The 20,001-nt window shown below is 32.5% G+C and overlaps 2 protein-coding genes across 16 annotated transcripts in view; one reads left to right on the forward strand and one right to left on the reverse strand.

The window, feature by feature from the left end:
• The window catches only part of LOC143222637 (pentatricopeptide repeat-containing protein 1, mitochondrial), a 36,911-nt gene extending 22,051 nt beyond the window's left edge, over positions 1 to 14,860 (forward strand). For all 6 annotated transcript variants that reach the window (XM_076449385.1, XM_076449382.1, XM_076449381.1 and 3 more), the window contains exons 8-10: positions 7,712 to 7,828; positions 13,382 to 13,570; positions 14,609 to 14,860. In XM_076449385.1, coding sequence (XP_076305500.1) covers positions 7,712 to 7,828; positions 13,382 to 13,570; positions 14,609 to 14,767 — 465 coding nt within the window. In that variant the 3' untranslated portion in view covers positions 14,768 to 14,860. The remainder of the gene's footprint in view (positions 1 to 7,711; positions 7,829 to 13,381; positions 13,571 to 14,608) is intronic.
• Positions 14,861 to 15,788: 928 nt separating this feature from the next.
• The window catches only part of LOC143222638 (rab11 family-interacting protein 4A-like), a 41,297-nt gene continuing 37,084 nt past the window's right edge, over positions 15,789 to 20,001 (reverse strand). For all 10 annotated transcript variants that reach the window (XM_076449392.1, XM_076449389.1, XM_076449387.1 and 7 more), the window contains 5 exons: positions 19,817 to 19,898; positions 19,312 to 19,449; positions 18,796 to 18,936; positions 18,550 to 18,687; positions 15,789 to 18,297 (listed from right to left, as the gene is read on the reverse strand). In XM_076449392.1, the coding sequence (XP_076305507.1) occupies positions 18,172 to 18,297; positions 18,550 to 18,687; positions 18,796 to 18,936; positions 19,312 to 19,449; positions 19,817 to 19,898 (625 nt within the window). In that variant the 3' untranslated portion in view covers positions 15,789 to 18,171. The remainder of the gene's footprint in view (positions 18,298 to 18,549; positions 18,688 to 18,795; positions 18,937 to 19,311; positions 19,450 to 19,816; positions 19,899 to 20,001) is intronic.

The following is a 20,001-nucleotide window of genomic DNA, read 5'->3' on the forward strand; positions in this document are numbered from 1 at the left end:
GCTAAAAAATTATGGTTTACCTGAGCAATGATGGCCTTATTGTGAGTAAGCTGTGTTTAATCTTGTACGTTTTTGATGGGTGATGGATAAAATAGAGAATATGCCTGGAGGAAATGTGTCACACCAAGGCAAATTCAGGGTTTTTTGTAAATATTGCCTTGTCAAATTAAGATCTTAATCATGTACTATTAAATATAAATTATTAGTAAAGATTTTATGCTACAACATAAACAAAGAATGATAACATTTTAAATGTAAGATGCTTCAACATATGTAATGTACAGTAAAGAACATCCATAGAGAGAGGGTTAATCAGTTCATTTGCAAGAAATCTACCGGCACTGTGTTTAACAATTTTCAAATGGAATAGCTTGAATACCAATGTCATTCTTCTGCTCCTTAAGGTATGTGATTGTTGAACAAAAGATATGACTGGAAGCCTTATTTTGATGAATCTATACTCTGTTGTCTTCATTTCCAGGTGTAAATCCCACTTGATGGTATTGCATATTATTTGCTGGGACATGTGGATGGTTTTTTCATTGAACTTCATGTTTAGGGTTGTTCTTCTATAACAAAAATGCCACATATTGCTTACCATAACTAGGATACAACTTGTTGCAGGTCTCTTTGTGAACCCTTGGAGGCTGTAGCCATCCATGTTTCCTTAGGTCATACAATCACTATTTTGTTTCCTCTACCTGTCACATGGAGAGACATATGATTAATCAGACCTTGATGCTCTCATTGAACAGTTGCTATCTCTATTTTTAATCCTGGGGGACTTTAATGGATATCACTCCCTCTGGGGAAGTGCTGATATTGATAAGAGGGGTAGTTCTGTATAGTGTATGATTTCTGATCACAACCTTTCTCTTTTCAATACTGGATCTTCTACTTATTTTCATGCACCTAGTCAGTCCTTTACTGCTATTGATCTCTCAATTTGCTCCCCTTCATTTTCTCCCATTTTTCATGGAGGGTTGACAATAATCCACGATGCAGTGATCATTTTCCTATAATTTTGAGAGAGACTGGCCATGGTTGATGCCACCCAACCTACGTGCCTTGGTGGAAGCTGGATCACCCAAACTGGCTTTCTTTCACTGCTCTCACAGAACTCAATCCTGCCATCATCTGTAAGCCATCAATAGACAACTGTGTGGCAGCAGTAACTGATAGTATTCAAGCAGCTGTTCAATGTATTCCTAAAACCTGGACACGTTTCCCAGAATATCCTCATTTGTGGTGGAATCCTGCCTGCCACATGGCACAAAAGGCTTATAAACAGGCCTGGAATACTTTTCGTAGGTATCTCACACTCTTGAACTGCATTGCTTTCCAACAGGCCTGCACACATGCTCGGTGGGTAAGACGTAAAAGCCGGAAGGAATCTTGGATTAAGTTCACAACCAACATATCTTCTACCACCAGTTCCTGAAGTAGCTGATACTCTGGGTGAAACCTTCTGCTGGGTATCTAGCACTTCTGCTTCTTCCTCCACCTTCTTAGCCATCAAGACTGGGACAGAGAGATCACCTCTATCCTTTCGAGCTAATTGTCTCTATGACTATAATCATCCCTTTGCACTGGTGGAACTCAAACTGGCCCTTCATTGGTCTGGCAGTACATCAGTTGGACCTGATGATGTACACTATGAAATTTGAAGCCATCTATCTCCTGCTTCTCTTGCTATTCTTCTGATTGTTTTTAATTGGATCTGGCAGGAGAATGTTTTTTCTGATGCCTGATGCCAAGCTATTGTCCTACCTTTCTCTAAGCCTGGGAAGGATCCCAAGATTTCTTCAAACTACCATTCAATTGCTTTGATGGGCTGTCTCTGTAAGACCTTAGAGAGGACAGTTAATGCTTGTCTTGTTTCGTTCCTTGAATCAAACAACCTTCTCTCGCCCACCCAGAGTGGGTTCCGAAGACATCGCCCCACTGTGGACCACCTGATTCAACTTAACGTCAATCAGAGAAGTCTTTCTTAAATGACAACATCTTGTATCAATTTTCTTTGACATTGAGAAGGCTTATGATACAACATGGAGGTATGGCATTTTGCGAAGCCTTGATATATATGGGGTACGTGGCCATTTGCCCATTTTCATTAAAAAATTTTTAATGGACAGGAGATTCCAAGTTCGTGTGGGTTCGACACTTTCCCAATCTTTGCTACAGGAACTTGGAGTCCCTCAGGACTGTGGTTTGAGTGTCACACTTTACAGTATAAAGATTAATGACATCATTGAACAACTCTCTCTCTCACTGTTGCAAATGGGCTCTATGTTGATGACTTTCACACTTCATGTCTGTCGTCGAACATGAGGTATATTGAGTGGCAGCTCCAGACTTCCCTCAATCGTTTTCTGAAGTGGACCACAGCAAGTGGCTTTAAACTTCTCTCTCTAAAACCACTTGCATGCACTGAGACAAAGTTATTGAGGCTTGTCTTTGACCTTAAGCTGACCTTTATACAACACATCAAGCAGCTACAGATCAAATGTACAAGAGCACAAAACATCCTCCATGTCCTCTCTTCCACCACTTGGAGAGCGGATTGATGTTCTATGCTAAAGATATATTGTGCTCTTATTCGACCAAAAGTCAAAAATGAATCACTGGTCTATGGCTTTGCCAGAACCTCGGCCTTAAAGATGCTGGACCTCATTCATCATCAAGGAATTTGGCTCTGCACTGGGGTTTTCTGCACTTCCCCTGTTCAGAACTTATGCATAGAGTCTCATGAACCTCATTTGCACCTCTGCCATTTGCAACTGTCTTTACTATACACTTCAAAACTTCGATACTTACCAAAGCATCCCACCTGGGGTTGTGTTTTCCTTCCTCGGTGGCCCATACTTTTTCATAACAGATGATCTGCCATTGCTCCTTTTGGCCTTCATATCCAGGTGCTGTTGGATAAATTGGGGGTGTCCTTGGATAGCATTGCTGTATCCACTGGTCAGCCCTTTCTAACATGGCTTCTTACAGTCCCCAAATGTGATATGTCTTTCAGTCATCTGAGAAAAACAGACACTCCCGATTGGAAATACTGTCTGTTATTTGCTGAACATCTTTCAATCTATCCTTCCATTCCTATTTATACAGATGGTCCAAAATCAGGTGACTGTGTGGGCTCTGCTATGGTTTGTTGTGGTTTAATGATTGTGAGCAGAATCCCCTCTACAGTTTCTGTGTTTACTGCTGAACTGTACGCCTTTTTCGTGCTCTAGATCTTACAGAAGCTAAGCAGTACTTAAACTGCATTATTTATACTGACTTGCTTAGTTCTCTATTGGCCTTAGAATCACTTCACGTTTGTTCACACCCTGTTCTCGATGATATTCAAAACCGACTGGCCCATTTCTCTTTACCATCTACTTCTATCCAGTTTTATTGGATACCGGGCCACGTTGGTATTCGTGAGAACAAGCTCGCTGACATTGCAACTAAATCTATCTGCTCTGGCACTATCACCGCTGTGCCTGTTCCATACGTGGCCTATGGTCCTGTATTTAAGGCTCTGCTCTGTGCCAGCAGGTAGTTGACTTGGAGTGAGCAACGCGAAAACAAGCTTTTCCAAATAAAACCCTATATTGGGCTTTGGCCATCTTGCTTCTGTAAGGATCAGAAAGAGGAAGTTGTTCTAACTAGACTACTCATTGGTCACAGTTTTTTAACTCATCATTTTATTTTACCTGGAACTGATACACCTATGTGTAGTCTGTGTAACATTCAGATCACAATAAGCCATATTTTACTTTCTTGCCTTCGTTATGACTCTCAACAAAGGCACCATTTTAAACATGTTCTGTCCCAAGGTTTGTCCATAACTTTAAACAGTGTTATTGGTGATGGTGACACTGTCCACCTTGGAAATGGTTTTAGTATTTACAGGCCATTAATCTTTTTAATGCCATTTAAGTTTTTTAATTTATACATTACACCTTTTTAATGTGATTCCCCTTTAAGAATCAAAGTCCATCTAGTTCGATTTGAAATTACAAAATGGCCATAACATTAAATAGCTCAAAACCAGGACTGGAAAGGCCAACTTCAGGTGACTAACGCTGCTGTTTGAACTACCTGGTAGTCATCCTGGTGATTTATTATTAAAATTTTGCTACAAGTCTTTTAAACCTTTTATTACTTTACTTTTTGAAAATGGCCATAACATCAAATAACTTGTAACCAGGACTGGAAAGGCCAACTTCAGGTGACTGACAGTGGTTTTTGTACCTACATGTCAGCCTTCCTGGCGAGTTACGATAATTACAGCTATGCTACAGAAAGGCCTTTACAACTTGTACTACTGTAGTTTTTCTCTTAACATTGTAGAATAGATGTAAACATTGGTTTTATGCTATTTTATTTTTTAATTTTGTTTTGTTTTACCTTAATTTCCTTTTATAAATTTTACTAATTTTACTTTAATTTTAACTTTTTACCAGCTGCTTTGTGCCATAAAACACTAAACCAACAACTAACTCTTTGTGAATGGCCCTGATGTCTCAAATACATTGTTTTTCTCGTCTAATTTAGAATAATAAATATCCCTATATATTACATTTTAAATCCCAAATCTTAACAATTCTTAAGAGTCTGGGTGTGAATAATTTTTGTCAAAAAAAAAACTATTATGTACCTTTCCTATAAGTTATATAAATTTTTGGTTATCGAGATATCTAAAAAACACAAAAAAGTTAAAATATAGTTTTGTTGTATGCCTTTCCACCACAATTTTATGTTGGCTGTGATTGTTACACCAATTGCTTACTTGTTTATTCAAAATAGTTTTAATATAATGTCCTCAACCATATGTATATCCCTGATTCTCTTGTTCATAATTCAGATTTTTACTGTTATGGACAACTGAATGGAAACAAGCCAGTTATTTGAATTTAAACTTGAATATGTTAATTTAAAATAAAGAAATCTTGTTTGTAGTAATTGACAGCATTCCAACTAATAATATTACACTATGTAATAAAATTTTTACTTTTTCTTGTTTCTGGGCAGAAAGTGTTATTTCCCAATTGCTCATGCCTAAAGTAAATGTAAAAGATCAATTTTTCTCTTTAAACTTTGCTTTTGTGACCTGGATAATGAATTTTTTAAATTTACCTATTTTCTAGAACTTACCATAGTAATATATATATATACAGGGGCTCACCCCTCACCACTTCAGTTTAGTTTTAGCTGCCTAAGTAAACACATAGACCTATCTGGTTTTATCAGAGATGGCATCAAGAAGCTGCAAGCATTCTCCAGGTGCATTCTACTATGTATGGGGCCAGTTTATCAAGACAAATGAAAAAGTACTCTGTGACAGCATCTGCCTTGAAGTATGATGAGTATGACTAGGAGGTTATCGGAGACTTCAAAATGGTGGCATTCCTGATGGGTCTCCAAGGAGGCTTTACCAAGTTTCCCTGTTATCTTTGCCTTTGGGACAACAGGGACACCACAGCGCACTACAACAAGAAGCACTGGCCATAACAGACCGAGTTCTCTGTGGGGAGGCACAATGTCAAGTGTGAGCCTCTAGTGGACCTCCAGAAGGTCTTGTTCCCACTATTGCACATAAAATTGGGTCTTATGAAACAATTTGTCACAGCTTTTTATAAGGATTCTGCAGCCTTCAAGTACCTTCGAGACTTCTTCTCTAAGCTGTCTGAGGCAAAGGTGAAAGCTGGTGTCTTCACTGAACCACAAATAAAGAAGATCCTGGAGTGCACAGAATTCCCTATAAAGCTCAGTAGGAATGAGAAAAAGCTTGGGGCAGCTTTGTTGCAGTAGTTTGGGGCTTCTTGGGCAATCACAAGGCCAAAATTTTTTTTAACTGGTTGAGGCTCTGGTGAAGAACTAAAGCAAAATAGCCTGCAGGATGTCCCTGAAAGTCCATATCCTTGATGCTCATCTATATAAATTCAAGGAGAACATGGGAGCATACTCAGAGAAGTAAGGCGAGCGCTTCCACCAAGAAATACTGGACTTTGAATGCCGCCACCAAGGAGCGTATAACAAAAACATGATGGTAGACTATATTTGGGGGCTGATACGTGAAAGTGATTTACATTACAGTCGCAAATCTCAAAAATGACTCACTTCTAAACATTTTTGTACAACTTTAGTGTAAATACGTGTAAATCTTGATTAAGTGTTGTTTTATTCAGACCTTATGTAAATGAAAATGTGCGCATTTGCCCATTTTTACACAGAAAATAGGTTAATTTCTAAAGTTCATTATTCAGGTCACAAAAACAAAGTTTGAAGGGAATAATGGTCATTTTCTGTACTTTTGCAACATAAGCAATTAAGAAATAAGACATACTATTCAGGAACAAAATTTTATGTTACATAGTGTTGTACAAGTTTTTTATATGTAGCATAGTATAAATTCAGAAGCTAATCATTTGTTTAAATTAAATGGAATATTTACAAAAGAACCTTATAGTATTATAATGAAATTCAGGACAAATCTAACATTAAATACTTTTATAAATGTAACAACCACATTTTTTTTCATATGTGTTATATTTGGACTAGCCAAGAAATTTTGAGTTAACTTTTTTGAATAAAAAGTAAATTCAGTCAGTGGTAACAGCTTTATGTGATATGACTCAAAAATATTAGTTTCAACACTTAGGTTAGTGGACTGTACATAAATACATGTAATTTAAGGATAACAAGGGGTCTGTTTGTCTATCTAGTCCTCCTTGTTCACTAAACTTTAAAACAAAACATTCAAAGTCGGGCCTTATCACTTGGATATCTTTAAGCTTTCCCTTAAACTTATTTAAATTAAATTCATCTGAAGGCAGCCCATTCCAATGGCCAACTATCCTGTTAAAAAAATAAAGCTGTCTTAACTAAGGATGAATTACCATATCAAAAATATATTTGTATCCCCTAGTTAAACCATACTGTTGACCATGGAAAAAAAAAAAAAGACTCGTTAAGCCTATCAGTTCCCTTAACAATCTTAAATGCCTCAATCATATCCTCTCTTAACTCTTCTTTTTTCCAAGATAACATAATTTCAGAGATTTAACTTGACCTCATATGACCTTTTCATCCAAAGCCCTCCTATGAATCCATTCCAACAATTCAGTATCCTTTTCATGATAAGGAGTCTTAAGACTGGGTAGTGCTCTAAATATGGCCTAAGTAATAATCTATGCAATGAAACTATATCCTTTCTATACTTTATTTATTATTCCTCTATATACAACTTAAAATCCTATTTGTCATGCCACCAGTAATAGCACATTGTTTCAGTGGCTTAAGAAACTGGTCATTCTAGAACACTGAGATTTTTTTCTTACATAACACTGTCAGGCAAATACACAAAACTGTAAGGTGTTCAGTATGTATAGATTTGTTGATAGGGGGCTTTAGTAAGATGGAGAATATACTGGGAAGTGGGCCATGTGTTTAGAAATTTTGAGAACCCCTCTGCTATGTCATTTAACATTTACCAAAACCTATATTTTATTGTGTATCAGTTTTGTTCTTTCATTCTTGCTTTTCAATACTATAACAAAATGTTAGGCTGCCATTGTTAGGTTCCTGGAAACTGTTGTTTCCCAACTCTTCACTCTACTTAATATAATTTTTTGAAGTTTGTTTTCATTGATATTGAAGTTATGAATCTGTTCCATATACATAAAATTATGTTATAATTTTTTCTGTGATTTGGCAGGAAGTATTGTCACTCATTTGCAAGTATGGATTGTATCCAGATATAGTAACCTTTGGAGTTTTAGCCTTGGGATGCAGAACAAAAAATATGGGTCTCCAACTTTTAGAAGAAATGGAAGTAAGCTATGTACATTATGTTGAGACTATTATACAATATGCTATTTAGAATAAATGTTTGAATATATGAAAAGTTTATATAATAGTACTTTCAGTACTAGTGTGCATTTAAAACTAAGAGTTTGAGAACACAACCTTCCAATAGCACAAACAAAGCATATTTTACATCAAATTAGATTGCATATAACACACAAAAACAAAAAATAAAAGACTCACTTTCTATAACCTTGTTTAGTATGTACTTTTATATTTCACACAAATGTTTATGTGGTAATGAATTTTGTATTAGTGTTTAATTAAGGTTTCTTTTTCTATAATATATAAAAAATAACTAAGGTACTGATATTTTAGTGTTTTCAGTTTCTGTGTAAAACAATAATGAAAAATTCAGATGTTTGAGTGGTAAGTTAAACCAAATGAAAGCTTCATACATGATTAACTTATTTTGCTGAGTGAAAAAGTTTTACGTTTTAGTGGAAAGTGTTACTCATTATGATTGTTGGTATTTTCTCATTTTGTAAAGCTCTTTATTTGTAAGCATATAAATCAATTTATGCTAAATGACAGTGAATTAGAAACCACAAAGCAAGGCTATATTTTTAAATTGAAATAATAACTTTCAATACCAATACTAATGTTTTTTTGAAGAATATGTGATGAAACAAATTACATTTATAAGGCAATTACAAAAAAAAAAAAAGGAGAGAGAAATTTAAAACAATTTGTATAGCTATATCTGACTTATGATCATAATGCTTGGATACTGAATAGATTACCATCAGTTAGCATTAGGTATCAGTTAAGTGAAGTGTTAGCTTTTGTTATCCTGCTGCTATAAACCATTTACATTTATAAACACACAGTAAATGATTAAATGATACAAATGAATATGCTTTAGTCTGATGTTCTCAGCTAGCACATTCAGATATATTTAATTTTAATGATTTGGGGGAAGCTAATGGGCTTGCTAGTGGTTAGTTGATTATGTTTTGCCTAATAAGTATTATGATGGAATTATACCACATAATTTTGTTATAATGATTATACCTGTGGAAGACTAACAAAATATGACTTTTTTTTCTCTTTTTTAATCATTTAGAAGAATATACAAAAGTTAATGTACTGTAACATATTTCTGTTGTGATAGTTGTATCAGAAGAGCTTGTTAATAAAAAAAACCATTTTAAATATTTTTCAGATATGCAGACCAGCTTCACTTAAACTAAATTTTAATTCATCTATGGTTTGTTAGTAGTAGGAATACATAATATTAATATACTTGTGCTCTGAACTTATTACAGAAAGGAAAAAACCCAAAACATTATGACTTGTGTGTGTGTGTGGAAATATTATGGTTTGGTATTTTGGAGAGAACATTATATATAACTTTTTTCAACTTCAAAATTTCAATGTGTTATCAAATGTAGAAGAATATAAATAACTCACTGTTATATAATTATTATACTCAGTGTTTAAATAATTTATGGAAATTTGATAAGCAATAAATAAATTTTTTATTATTTTTATACTTAAAACTTTATCAGTGTGAGAAGTAGTAAGTATATATATAGTACATTTTATGGGGCTAATTCTTTCGTGCCCTTACAAAATGTAAATTTTAACATTGGTAATGCTTCACTGATCCCTGTTAACAACTAAGTGACCCAAGGTGAGAATATTTATCATTCTTTAGAATTTCTATAGACTTGTATCAAGGTCATGTCATAAGGGTTCTGTTTGAATGAACATACTTGTCAAATTTAAGGTCTGAAATAACTGTCATGGTAACCTATGCAGTGTCTTAACTATTTCGAAAAACCTAGCATATGGTACTAGTATACACTAAAAGGTATGCTAAATTTAATAGTATTCCACAAAGAAACCTTGATAAAAAACAGTGTTTAAAACTATATATTAAGTTTGTTCTCATGCCATGGCCTGAAAAACAGAGAATTGACAGTAGAGCAGAGAGTTTGCATAATAGCTGTACGTGACACTGGCTGGACTCTGACAAATTGTTACATACCTGAAATGCTTTCCAAACACTGTCAAGTACACCCTAAATCTTGAGAACAATACAGGTAAATTTGAAAATAGGAAAGGAAGAAACAGAACACATAAATTCAATGGTAGTGATGTTAAATATCTTCATTTATACAGACTTCAGGATGGAAGGAAGACTGCCACTGATCTCGAGCTCGAGATAAATAACTGTATACCACAGGACAGAAAAGTGTCCACATCTATAGTATCAAGAATATTTGATGAGAATGGAATATTTGGTCATATAGCAGTAAAAAACTTTAACTTTAATTTCCAAATATTGTCAAGAGACTGAAATTTGCTAAAAAGTAGAAAACTTCACTGCAGTTTGAAAAAAGGGTGTTATGGACAGGTAAGTCCAAGTTTGAAATATTTGGTTTGAAGCATAGGTTGTGTATATATGGCAGAAAAAAAAGTGAAAGATACCCACCTCAAAGCATAGCACCTACCATGAAGCATGGGGAAGATAGTGTGATGGTTTGAGTGTTCTTCTGCTGAGGCAACAGGATATATTTGATAAATAGATATAATAATGGACCAGTGCAAGTACCATCAGATACTAATCTGTCATGATATACCCAACAGTTTGCATATTAATGGCTAAGGATTCTATTACCAAGAAGATAATGACCCCAAACACTCATCTGAGTTATGCAGAAATTACATAGGTAAGAAAGAAGCTGCTGGAGTAATTCAAATGATGAAATGGCCCCCATGGAGCCCTGATCTCAAACTAGTTGAGCAGCTCTGGAATTTGATAGATTATAAACTTGACAAATCAAAATTTATTTCTAAAGAAACTTTACGGGAGTGTATTAGAGGAATTTGGAGTAAAATCCCTAAAGCACTCTTATTAAATATGTTGCAACAATGCCTGAAAGACTGCAGTTATTAAAGCAAAAGGGGGAACACACAAAACATTAACTGTTTTCTGAACTCAAGCACTTCCACTGAGTTTCTGTTGTGCTAAGTATGAAGATAGATAAGTTTTGATGTTACACCTGTGATTTACCTTACATCATTCTTTGAAAGTAGCCTGAAATCTAATTTTTGACTTTGTCCTAACACTTCTGCACAATACTGTGTGTGTGTGTGTGTACTTAAAATATTTATTTAAATATTTAAAAATTACAAAAACCTACCAAATCATATATATCAAACATGAATTATTCACAAAGGGCTTGATTAAATGTTAAGATTTAATTTAACTATTCCTTTCCTGTGAAAGAACAGTAAGATACTCACTAGCAAAAAGTGGTTTCACTTAAATAGGCATGTAGCTGTCCAAAACTGCTGCTTACAGAAGGTAAGTGATTTGAAAGGTTGAAATGGATATTGGAGCACACAAAGTGTAATTTGAAAAATTGAAGGTGTGTGATATTTACAGATGAGTCCAAATTTCATAGTGTGGATGGAATCCTTTCTGCTGATAAATGCAGGTATATAATCCATTGTGCTGTTTCTTCAGGAACACAACTTGTTGAACTGGGACTTATCTTCCAGAATAACAGTTATTGCAGGTGTACAGAAACATGAAATTATATCTTGATTATAAAAAGTGTAATGGAATATCATAACTATGGCTTTGTGTGCACAAAGTGTCTATATAAACATTCTATAGGCTGTTGGTCTTACATAAAGTGAGAACATAAAATGGAGCCAAACAACTTGGCTAAATTATGAGGAGAAATACTTGAAACAGTATTCTACAATCATACCTAAGTAAATTGTATGGCATGGAAACTAGTTGTGATATTCTGTGTTAAGTAAGGGACTTATAAAAATTGTGATGAAGTTTGTACAATTGATAAACTGACTGTATAGTTACCACTACACTTTTTTGTGACTCCTGTATGTTATTTGTATTGCTTATGGCATGGAAACTAGGTGTAATATTCTGGGTAAAGTAAAGGGCTTACTTTATAAAGATTGTGAGAAAGTTTGTATCATTGATAAGTTGACTATATAGTTACCATAACACATTTTTTGTGACTCCTGTGTGTTATGTGTATTGCTTAGGGCATGGAATGTAGTTTTTTATGTTGTTGTGAATTTTATTCTCAATGAAGTCAAAGATTTGAAATGCAGTACAAGAATCTTTTGTTGATTTACTTGAAAATGTATAAAACTAACTAATGTATTTTAAAATATATAACTCAAGTGCAGTGCTTACAAGAACTTTTTCATTATGAGTAGTAATGTATCAGTGTGTATGTAAGTAAGAATGAGTAGAGTACAAATAGGAAAAAAACAGGTTGTAAACAGAAGACTTGTTACTTAAATTTGTTTCTGTAATCTTGTAAATTTTTGTGCTGAATAGTTGAAGTGAGACACAGGGTGATTTATATAATATTTTAAACTAAGAAGCGTAATGTTAAAGGATAAGAGGGTATCCTTTCATCCATAATGAGGAAGAGGGCATCTCCATTTACATGTGTACAATTTAGCTGAAAATTAATTAGGAAGAGTAAAAGATGTATTAAGTGGATTGATGAAAGATACCTTCCTAAACAATTAAAATAAATTATTAAAGATATATAATTATGTTTAATTGAAGTATTGCTGTAATAATCAAAGTGATACTCATAATATCTTAGTTTCTGAAACAAATTGAGCTTTTATTCAGGAAACACTAAAACTCTGATGGAGAGATCATAGAAAGTATCCAAAATGTTTTGAAAACATCTACAAATTTGAGACTAAACTCTAATACAGTTTTTAGAATATTCACAATGTGAAAGTTTATGAACAGGTATTTAGTTGGATTTTTTATGCAATTGAATCATATCAAGTAATGGCAGATAATGACAGTATGCTTTGAAAGTTTAATCAGTTGATCAGCATTTGAAACTGAAGTAAATTAGTTTACAAATAGTGGTTAATGAAAGTACAAGTTGATGCAGCTAAAGAATTTCAAATGCACTATTTCTCCAATACTTAAGGACTGAAAACTGTTGCTTCTTCTGTGTGGAGAAATTGATTCATGAGACATCAGTTATTTGAATTTGAATAAATTGTGGTAGCATCTTAAATGCTGAAGTAACATATAGAAGTACAAACTGAACCTCAGGTTTGTTTTAGTTAAATGTAAGCCTCTTTGTCAAGCATTGTGTGGAAGATAACATTCATTTCTCTAATATTTGTGGTTCATTTTTTAAGAATTTTTGCAGGAATAAAGGATAATTACAAATTAAAGTTATTTGTAAGTTTGTTTGTATGTATATATTCTAAGTTACTTCTACTTCCCTTCAGTTTGTTAAAAAATGTTTCCATTTGAGTACTGCAATTCTCTTATAATCAAGATGTTAAATGTGTATAAACATTGTAAAAATTTTGTATTTTTTTATATGCACTGGACAGTTTTTTGTTACGCTTATCTGATTTTGTGTGCGTGTGTTCTTTTAATTGAATATCTTAGCTTAAAGACATTGTTTTTATGTATTTATAGGTAACCATGGTTGTGTAGTGTGTAAATCAGGTAATTCTGATTTTATTTTCCAATTTTGAACAGGCTGCTGGTTTCAGACCAAATGTAGAAATATTTGGATCACTAGTACGTAATGCCACGTTTATTCCGGACTTTTGGTACATCATCTCACTCATGAATAAAATGAAAGATTTAGAAGTAAAGCCTGATCCTCCTATCATCAAGTGTTTAGAATACATTCAACAGAAAGCAAGAAAGATCCTTGCAGCTCAGGTTTCTTGGATTTGGTTTACTTTCTAGTAACTAGATAGGAACTGATCTGTATAATTAGTGGTTTTTTTGTTGTTGTTTTTTTTAGTATATAAAAATGAATTTGTTAATCCATAAAATTATTTAAATGTTTCCAGAAGAATTATTCCAACTTTTAAACTAATATGGTATTGGTTTTCTCCATGTGTTGAACTATATTTCTAAATCATTAGATAAGAGTATAGTAGTTGTGCTTCTTGTTGCAGAAAAAGTAACATCATATGGAAGACATAAAAGTGCCACCCTTTCTGATTTTGTACCTTCATAACATTAAACACTTGTTAATATGTTATATCAATACCAGTAAGCACCATGATGACATTCCTTTTAATTGTTTGTATCAACAAAGTATTTCTTATATTTTGTAGTTTGCTTCTTTTATAGATTTTAATATACTGTTAATATTTTAATCTGTCTATGCAAGAACTGCATTAAGAGAAATATTATGAAAATTTGTAATGCTTATTAGCTAACTGTGTCTTATATAACATCAGATTAAATGCACAACTACTGTATTTTTATATTAAGTCGTGCACATGTCACAGTGATTTGTGTGTCACAAGAACTTGTGTACGCAGTGAGAATTACCATTTCTCTCCGAGTACAAAAATGGCAACATGACTGAGCTGTAAGGAGTAATACACATTTGGAATAATTTTCACAATCTTACATTTATAAACTTATGTAGCATGAAAATAAAGTGTACTGCTTTGTTTGAAACAACTATAAAGTACTAATGTATTGCAATATAACTAAAACTGACCATTTAATCACAGCTACTCATTGTTTGTATCACCTGTGTACATGCATAATCATTTACATTACTGTAATTTATGAGCACAAGGATACATTAGAAAGTTAAGAAACTTACTGTACAGTCCTTTGAAGAAATTGGTATATTTTGTGTTCAGTTAATACTAAAAATGATTGTCATTTTCTTTTTTGATACTAAGCTTTACTGGCAACTTTGTGACATTATCTTCTAACTTTTGACTTTTTCAGGACCGAGGAGAAAAGGTACCATTACCATACACGAAGAAATATGTTAAAGATGGCTTCCATGTGTATAACTTGTACTATAAGCAGTGGTTAAAGAAAAATTGTGTTGAAACCCCTCAGCATCCTTGGGCACAATATCAGCAAAAAAAACCCATAAATTAATAATTAAATCTTATAGCACAGATTCTGTAGCAGTCTATTTTGTAAAAATTAGAATTGAATGTCTTGAATTAAAATGTTCAAAAACTGTACAAAGTTCAATATTTGATTATTATACATACAAGTCTCATAATATTTTAGAAATTATGTAAAAGTTGAGAATTTTTTTACTTCAGCACTCTTTATTTTTAATCAAAAAAGTGTGCAGTTTGTTACTTTAATATAAATTAGATCACAGTGATAAATTATTTTATTGAAATTTAAATACCATTAAATATTTTTCAAAAGAAAAAAATTAAAAATTCAGTGACTAAAGTTTTTATTCTAAATTAAAACAAGTTTTATTACTTGGGTGTTTTAGACCAAGCAAGTGGTATAAAGGTGCTTAATTTTTACCTGACTGTAGCTTATTAGCAAGTCTTAATAATAAACAGTTGAACAAGAGTGACTGACTATACATAAATATAATTCCCAAGGATATAATTTTCTCATTTACTATTATTATTCAATGTGAATGATAAACAGTAACAACCTCCGTCCTAGATTTCATATAAAAATAGGATATAATTTTATGTTTTCCAGTAACATGGTGCCAGCCTTTCTGCAACAGTTTTATTGTATTACTGAGATACCTAAAACTCTGCCATGTTTTTCTCTTACAATATTTAGTAATATATTGTTGAACAGCATAGGATTTTACTGATAAACTCTAGAAACCTTATTGCATTGAAAACAACTACAATTCTTCAAAGTTTGAAAGAAGAAGTTTTACAATAGTTTTACGATTCATTTCAAGTTTAGTGATTTAATATGTATAAAACTTTGTATCTGCGTAAAGTAAAAATTTATAAAGACATCTTTTAACTACAACGTAGAATTTGACTTTGAATTCAAACAATATTTGGTCTTATTAATAAATTTACTTAAAATCTTAATTGTTTGCAGTTATCCGTCACATAATTGCAACTAAAGTTTTTCTCAGTGGTAATTATTAATGTTTAAAAACATGTTCAGTACAAAAGAATTTCAAACTGCATGTTAATCTCTTTACTAGTTCTTTAATGTACATAACTTGTAATATTATTTATTTTGTAAGATTGAAAATTCACAGTAATACACTTGTGGCAATTTATAAATGAAATAATCCAGATAGAAATTCTGCCTTTAATTTGAAATTACATGACAACACATTGAGTTTTCCAACAGTCTTAACTCTGATAATTGCTAGGTGCACATTCTCAATTAGTATAACTGTTAACTTCTATAAGTCCTTAAATGAGCTTCCTTAAGGTGTGATTCTTCTTAACACATTTTGTAACATATTCAATGACCCAGATGGCTGAATAAAAATAGTCTACTTGCTTAGACTCAACATTTAATAAAAACCCATCAAAGGAAATCCATGAGAGTTGGTTACAGTAAATTTAAGAAAACAGGACCCAATTTCACATTGTAAATCATTGAAAGTTCCATCAAAGGAATTACAAATCTTAGTGGTCCAACGTGAGAGACAAGTACTATCTTGTTTGGAGATTATGAGTCAACATAGTCACATTTCTCATGTAGTCTTTAATGTGCTAACTTTTCAACTTCACATATAGCAACGCATCCTAGTTTTTTTCTGTTGATAACATTTTGGTAATTTATACCAATTTCGTTACTTGCATGACAAAATTACAGTGTCCATACATCATTAAGCAATGAGGACAGACTGTGAAATTTTCAAACATAAAATTATTAGTGTAATATCCCAGTAAACATTTTATTTCAAAATGTAATTATAAGCTTTTTGATGAGAAGTCATATACCAGTGATGAATTTTCATACATCCTGTTTGTATCAGAAGTTACGCAAAACTGGTGTAATAACATATGCTGCTTGAAAGTCGCAAATAAATCATATGGTAATGATACAAGTAAACCATTAGCATCAAAGTGGGCATACAACTAAGCCAACTCATATAATTCAACACAACTTGTATATCTTACTAAAATCCAAATGAATGACATTATTTTTGTCTTAGTCTTTATACTGAATCTCAATAATGTTATGACAAAAAAAATCTTCACATCCAAAAATGTTTTTGAAAGTAGTAAAGTAAAGTAAAATGCTATCTTTCTGATAAATACTACTATTACAGAAGTTTCACAGCATTGTGCAAAGCTCTTAACAACAAGGAAGTGCCTGAAATTCACATAGTTTTATCCAATTGATGTAATTGACTAAACTTTGTTGTGCCAAGATTTGCATGCATTCAGTCTGAGATGTACACTTAATTTGCATGTCATTTTAATACAGTCCCACCTCATTACCATAAACAATCTGTTCTGATTTTTAAGCAATTTATTACTTTAATCTCTGTGTCCCAAAAGTCTTATTTGGATACTAAAATGCATATAGAAAATACAGTAAACAATGTTATTTTAATTATTTGAAATATCCTAATAAGCTTAGTTACATACCCCTATTCTCAGAAACTGTCTTGATAAGCATTCCTGACATCTAAATAAGCTAACAGCTCAAGAGCAGCAGTTCTCTATCGTTTTCTCTTCATAAACCCATTGAGTAATTAGTTTTCACAGTAAAATTTGTAAAATAAATAGAACATGTTGAAAATAAATTTCTGTAGCGCACAGCATGTAACATGTTTATAATGAAATCTGAATCTAACATATTATCATCAGTTTTAATGTAGTATTCATTAAAATTTCAATATTTTTCTTAAAACATTATAAAAAAATTGAAACATACAGAGACTTCCAAGCTTGTATTGAAGAAACACAGTGCTTTAAAGTACAGTTCATCAGAAGAGAAATACGTAGTCTTAAATCTGGCTCTGCATCAAGCTACTTCCTTCCATAAATATTTTAATAAATTAGAAGGAAATTACAAATTTGGAAAGAGCTGTAGAACCAGGAATGTGAAAGAGATGCCATTACCAAGTTTTTTTCTTGTGACCAATCATTTGGGAAATGCTGCTCTAGAAGTTCAATAATAACCAACTTCCTGATAACTTGCATGCTTTAGACACTGTCAAACTTTTAAGTACTATGCTAATAAAATTCTTATTTCATTATTTGTATTCTATCAAGATGCCATCTTAGTACTCTTGGCAAAATAATATAAAAGGAAAGTTATACGCTGATAACTGCAAAATGACTCAAACACTTTACACAGTGGTTAAAGGGCAAAACAAAGTGAAATACTACAATGCTCAACATCACTGGTAGTCATATTTAAATAACAGTGCCTCTTTTTCACTAGTACTTTTAATTAAGGCTTTAGATAAGACTTAATATATATTTTATCATGTATTAGATCATTTCTAAAATAAATGCATACTCTTAAAACAATAACATTGGTTTACAAACCACAGTAGCAACTGGTCACCAATTCTAAAACTTTCACTAGGAATTGGATGGCTTCACCTCCAAAAGTTGAGGGTAATGTTCCAATACATTTAACAGAATTTCATCAATATATCTTCTCAGCTTTGCATTGACTTCCTTTTGCTCCTGAAGAGCTTCCATAACCTGAAGAAATCAAATTCACATGAAGTCTCAGACATGTAATCATGTAACATGATTTATCAGTAAAATGCTCATTGTCATTACTTGAAACTGCCACACTTCTGTGATGAGCATTTTGAGAATTATATTTTAACTGATTGAAAACCTTAAAATATTTCCATTACCACTTAAAACATAACAGTAGAATTTTGTTGACTTCATCCACAATCTATATGTTTATTTTTGGTTTCCCAACTTTAAAATTAAAAGACATACTTGATCTTTGGACGAATTATCAAATTCAACTGCTAAAGACTCTTGTCCCTGATGAATTAAGGTGCGACCTTGTTCCAGGCGGCTGTTTAAAATCTGAGCTTCTAACTCCTCATTACTTTCAAGCAGGTATTTATTTTCCTGAAAATATACAAAATATGTTTTTATAAAACAATTATATGGTTAATGGTAATTAAGTATATATAAAATATTCTGTCACTCAACAAATGATGTATATTCTGACATTACCTCCTTGAGTTTTCTCATATTTTCTTCCATTTCTTGGTATTTAACAGGTAACTCTAATGGTGTTGAAGCTCGAGGTTGTTTGGTACTCTCTTGCTTGAACCTTCTTAGTTCATCTAATTCAATGTTATACTGTTGGAGTAGCTTTTGGAAGAAACAAAGCATCTTTATTTTTTTACAAAAATCCTTGTGTACTTTACATGTTTAACCATAAAGATTGGATTGCAAAAAATTAGTACAAGTTGTTTCTGTTTCAGCAGTATAAGCAAGAAACAATAATATGACTCAACTGAATACTATTCTAGGAAGAAGAATCACTTTGTATTGGTACTAGAAAAAAAAATCAAACAATGTAAATAACAAAATGCACACACTTTACGAATAACACAGTAAACACACTTTGCAATGCACAACAATTAATACACACTTGGCTCTAGTAAACAACTATATGATGTATAATTAAAACAAACATAGGAAGGTTCATTGATGATCAAATCTGCAAAAAACACACATGCAAACCTGGGAATTAGCTTTTCTCTCCTCATTCATCTCCTCTCGTTCTCTTTTTGTTCTTTCGAGAAGTTTCTGCTGTTCTTCTCTCAGACTGATAAGTCGTGAAGTACTTTCTGCTAGCTCCTCTTGAAGTGCAGATTTTTCCTATGAAACATTAAAAATAACCATACTGAATATTATATCAAATAACAAAATCAAGTATTCCTTTTGCTGCAGCTATCTTCTTTTAAGTGAAAAAAATACCGTAAAAATGCCTATTTATTAATTACGAAATAAAACTTTGTTAGTTCTTGTACAATTTATAAAAAGTAGCATGATTTTAACACATTGTTTCTCTAACCCTAAACAAATACCAACATACCTGTTGAAATATATTTTCTATTGAATATGGAAGGTTCTGAAACATAACCTCATTCTTTCTTATAAATTTATACTTTTCAGTATCACATTTTTTAATTTAATATTTTACATAAACGTCGAACTCTTGTCAATGCTTGGAAAAAACTGTTACCTGTTTGAGTCTGTCAACGTGATTCTTTAGTTTAATAACATCCTCCTTAAGGCCGAGGTGTTCTTGCTGAAGCGAGTACAACCTAACGAAATATAAATTTAAAAAAAATTGATTTTACTGGTTAACTGTAAAAATTAAATAACTAAATAATCTTTAGTTGTTTCAAATCCCCGAGCAAAAACCAG

Source organism: Tachypleus tridentatus, chromosome 8 (assembly GCF_004210375.1).
Source record: "Tachypleus tridentatus isolate NWPU-2018 chromosome 8, ASM421037v1, whole genome shotgun sequence".
In the NCBI taxonomy this organism is placed as follows: Eukaryota; Metazoa; Arthropoda; class Merostomata; order Xiphosura; family Limulidae; genus Tachypleus; species Tachypleus tridentatus.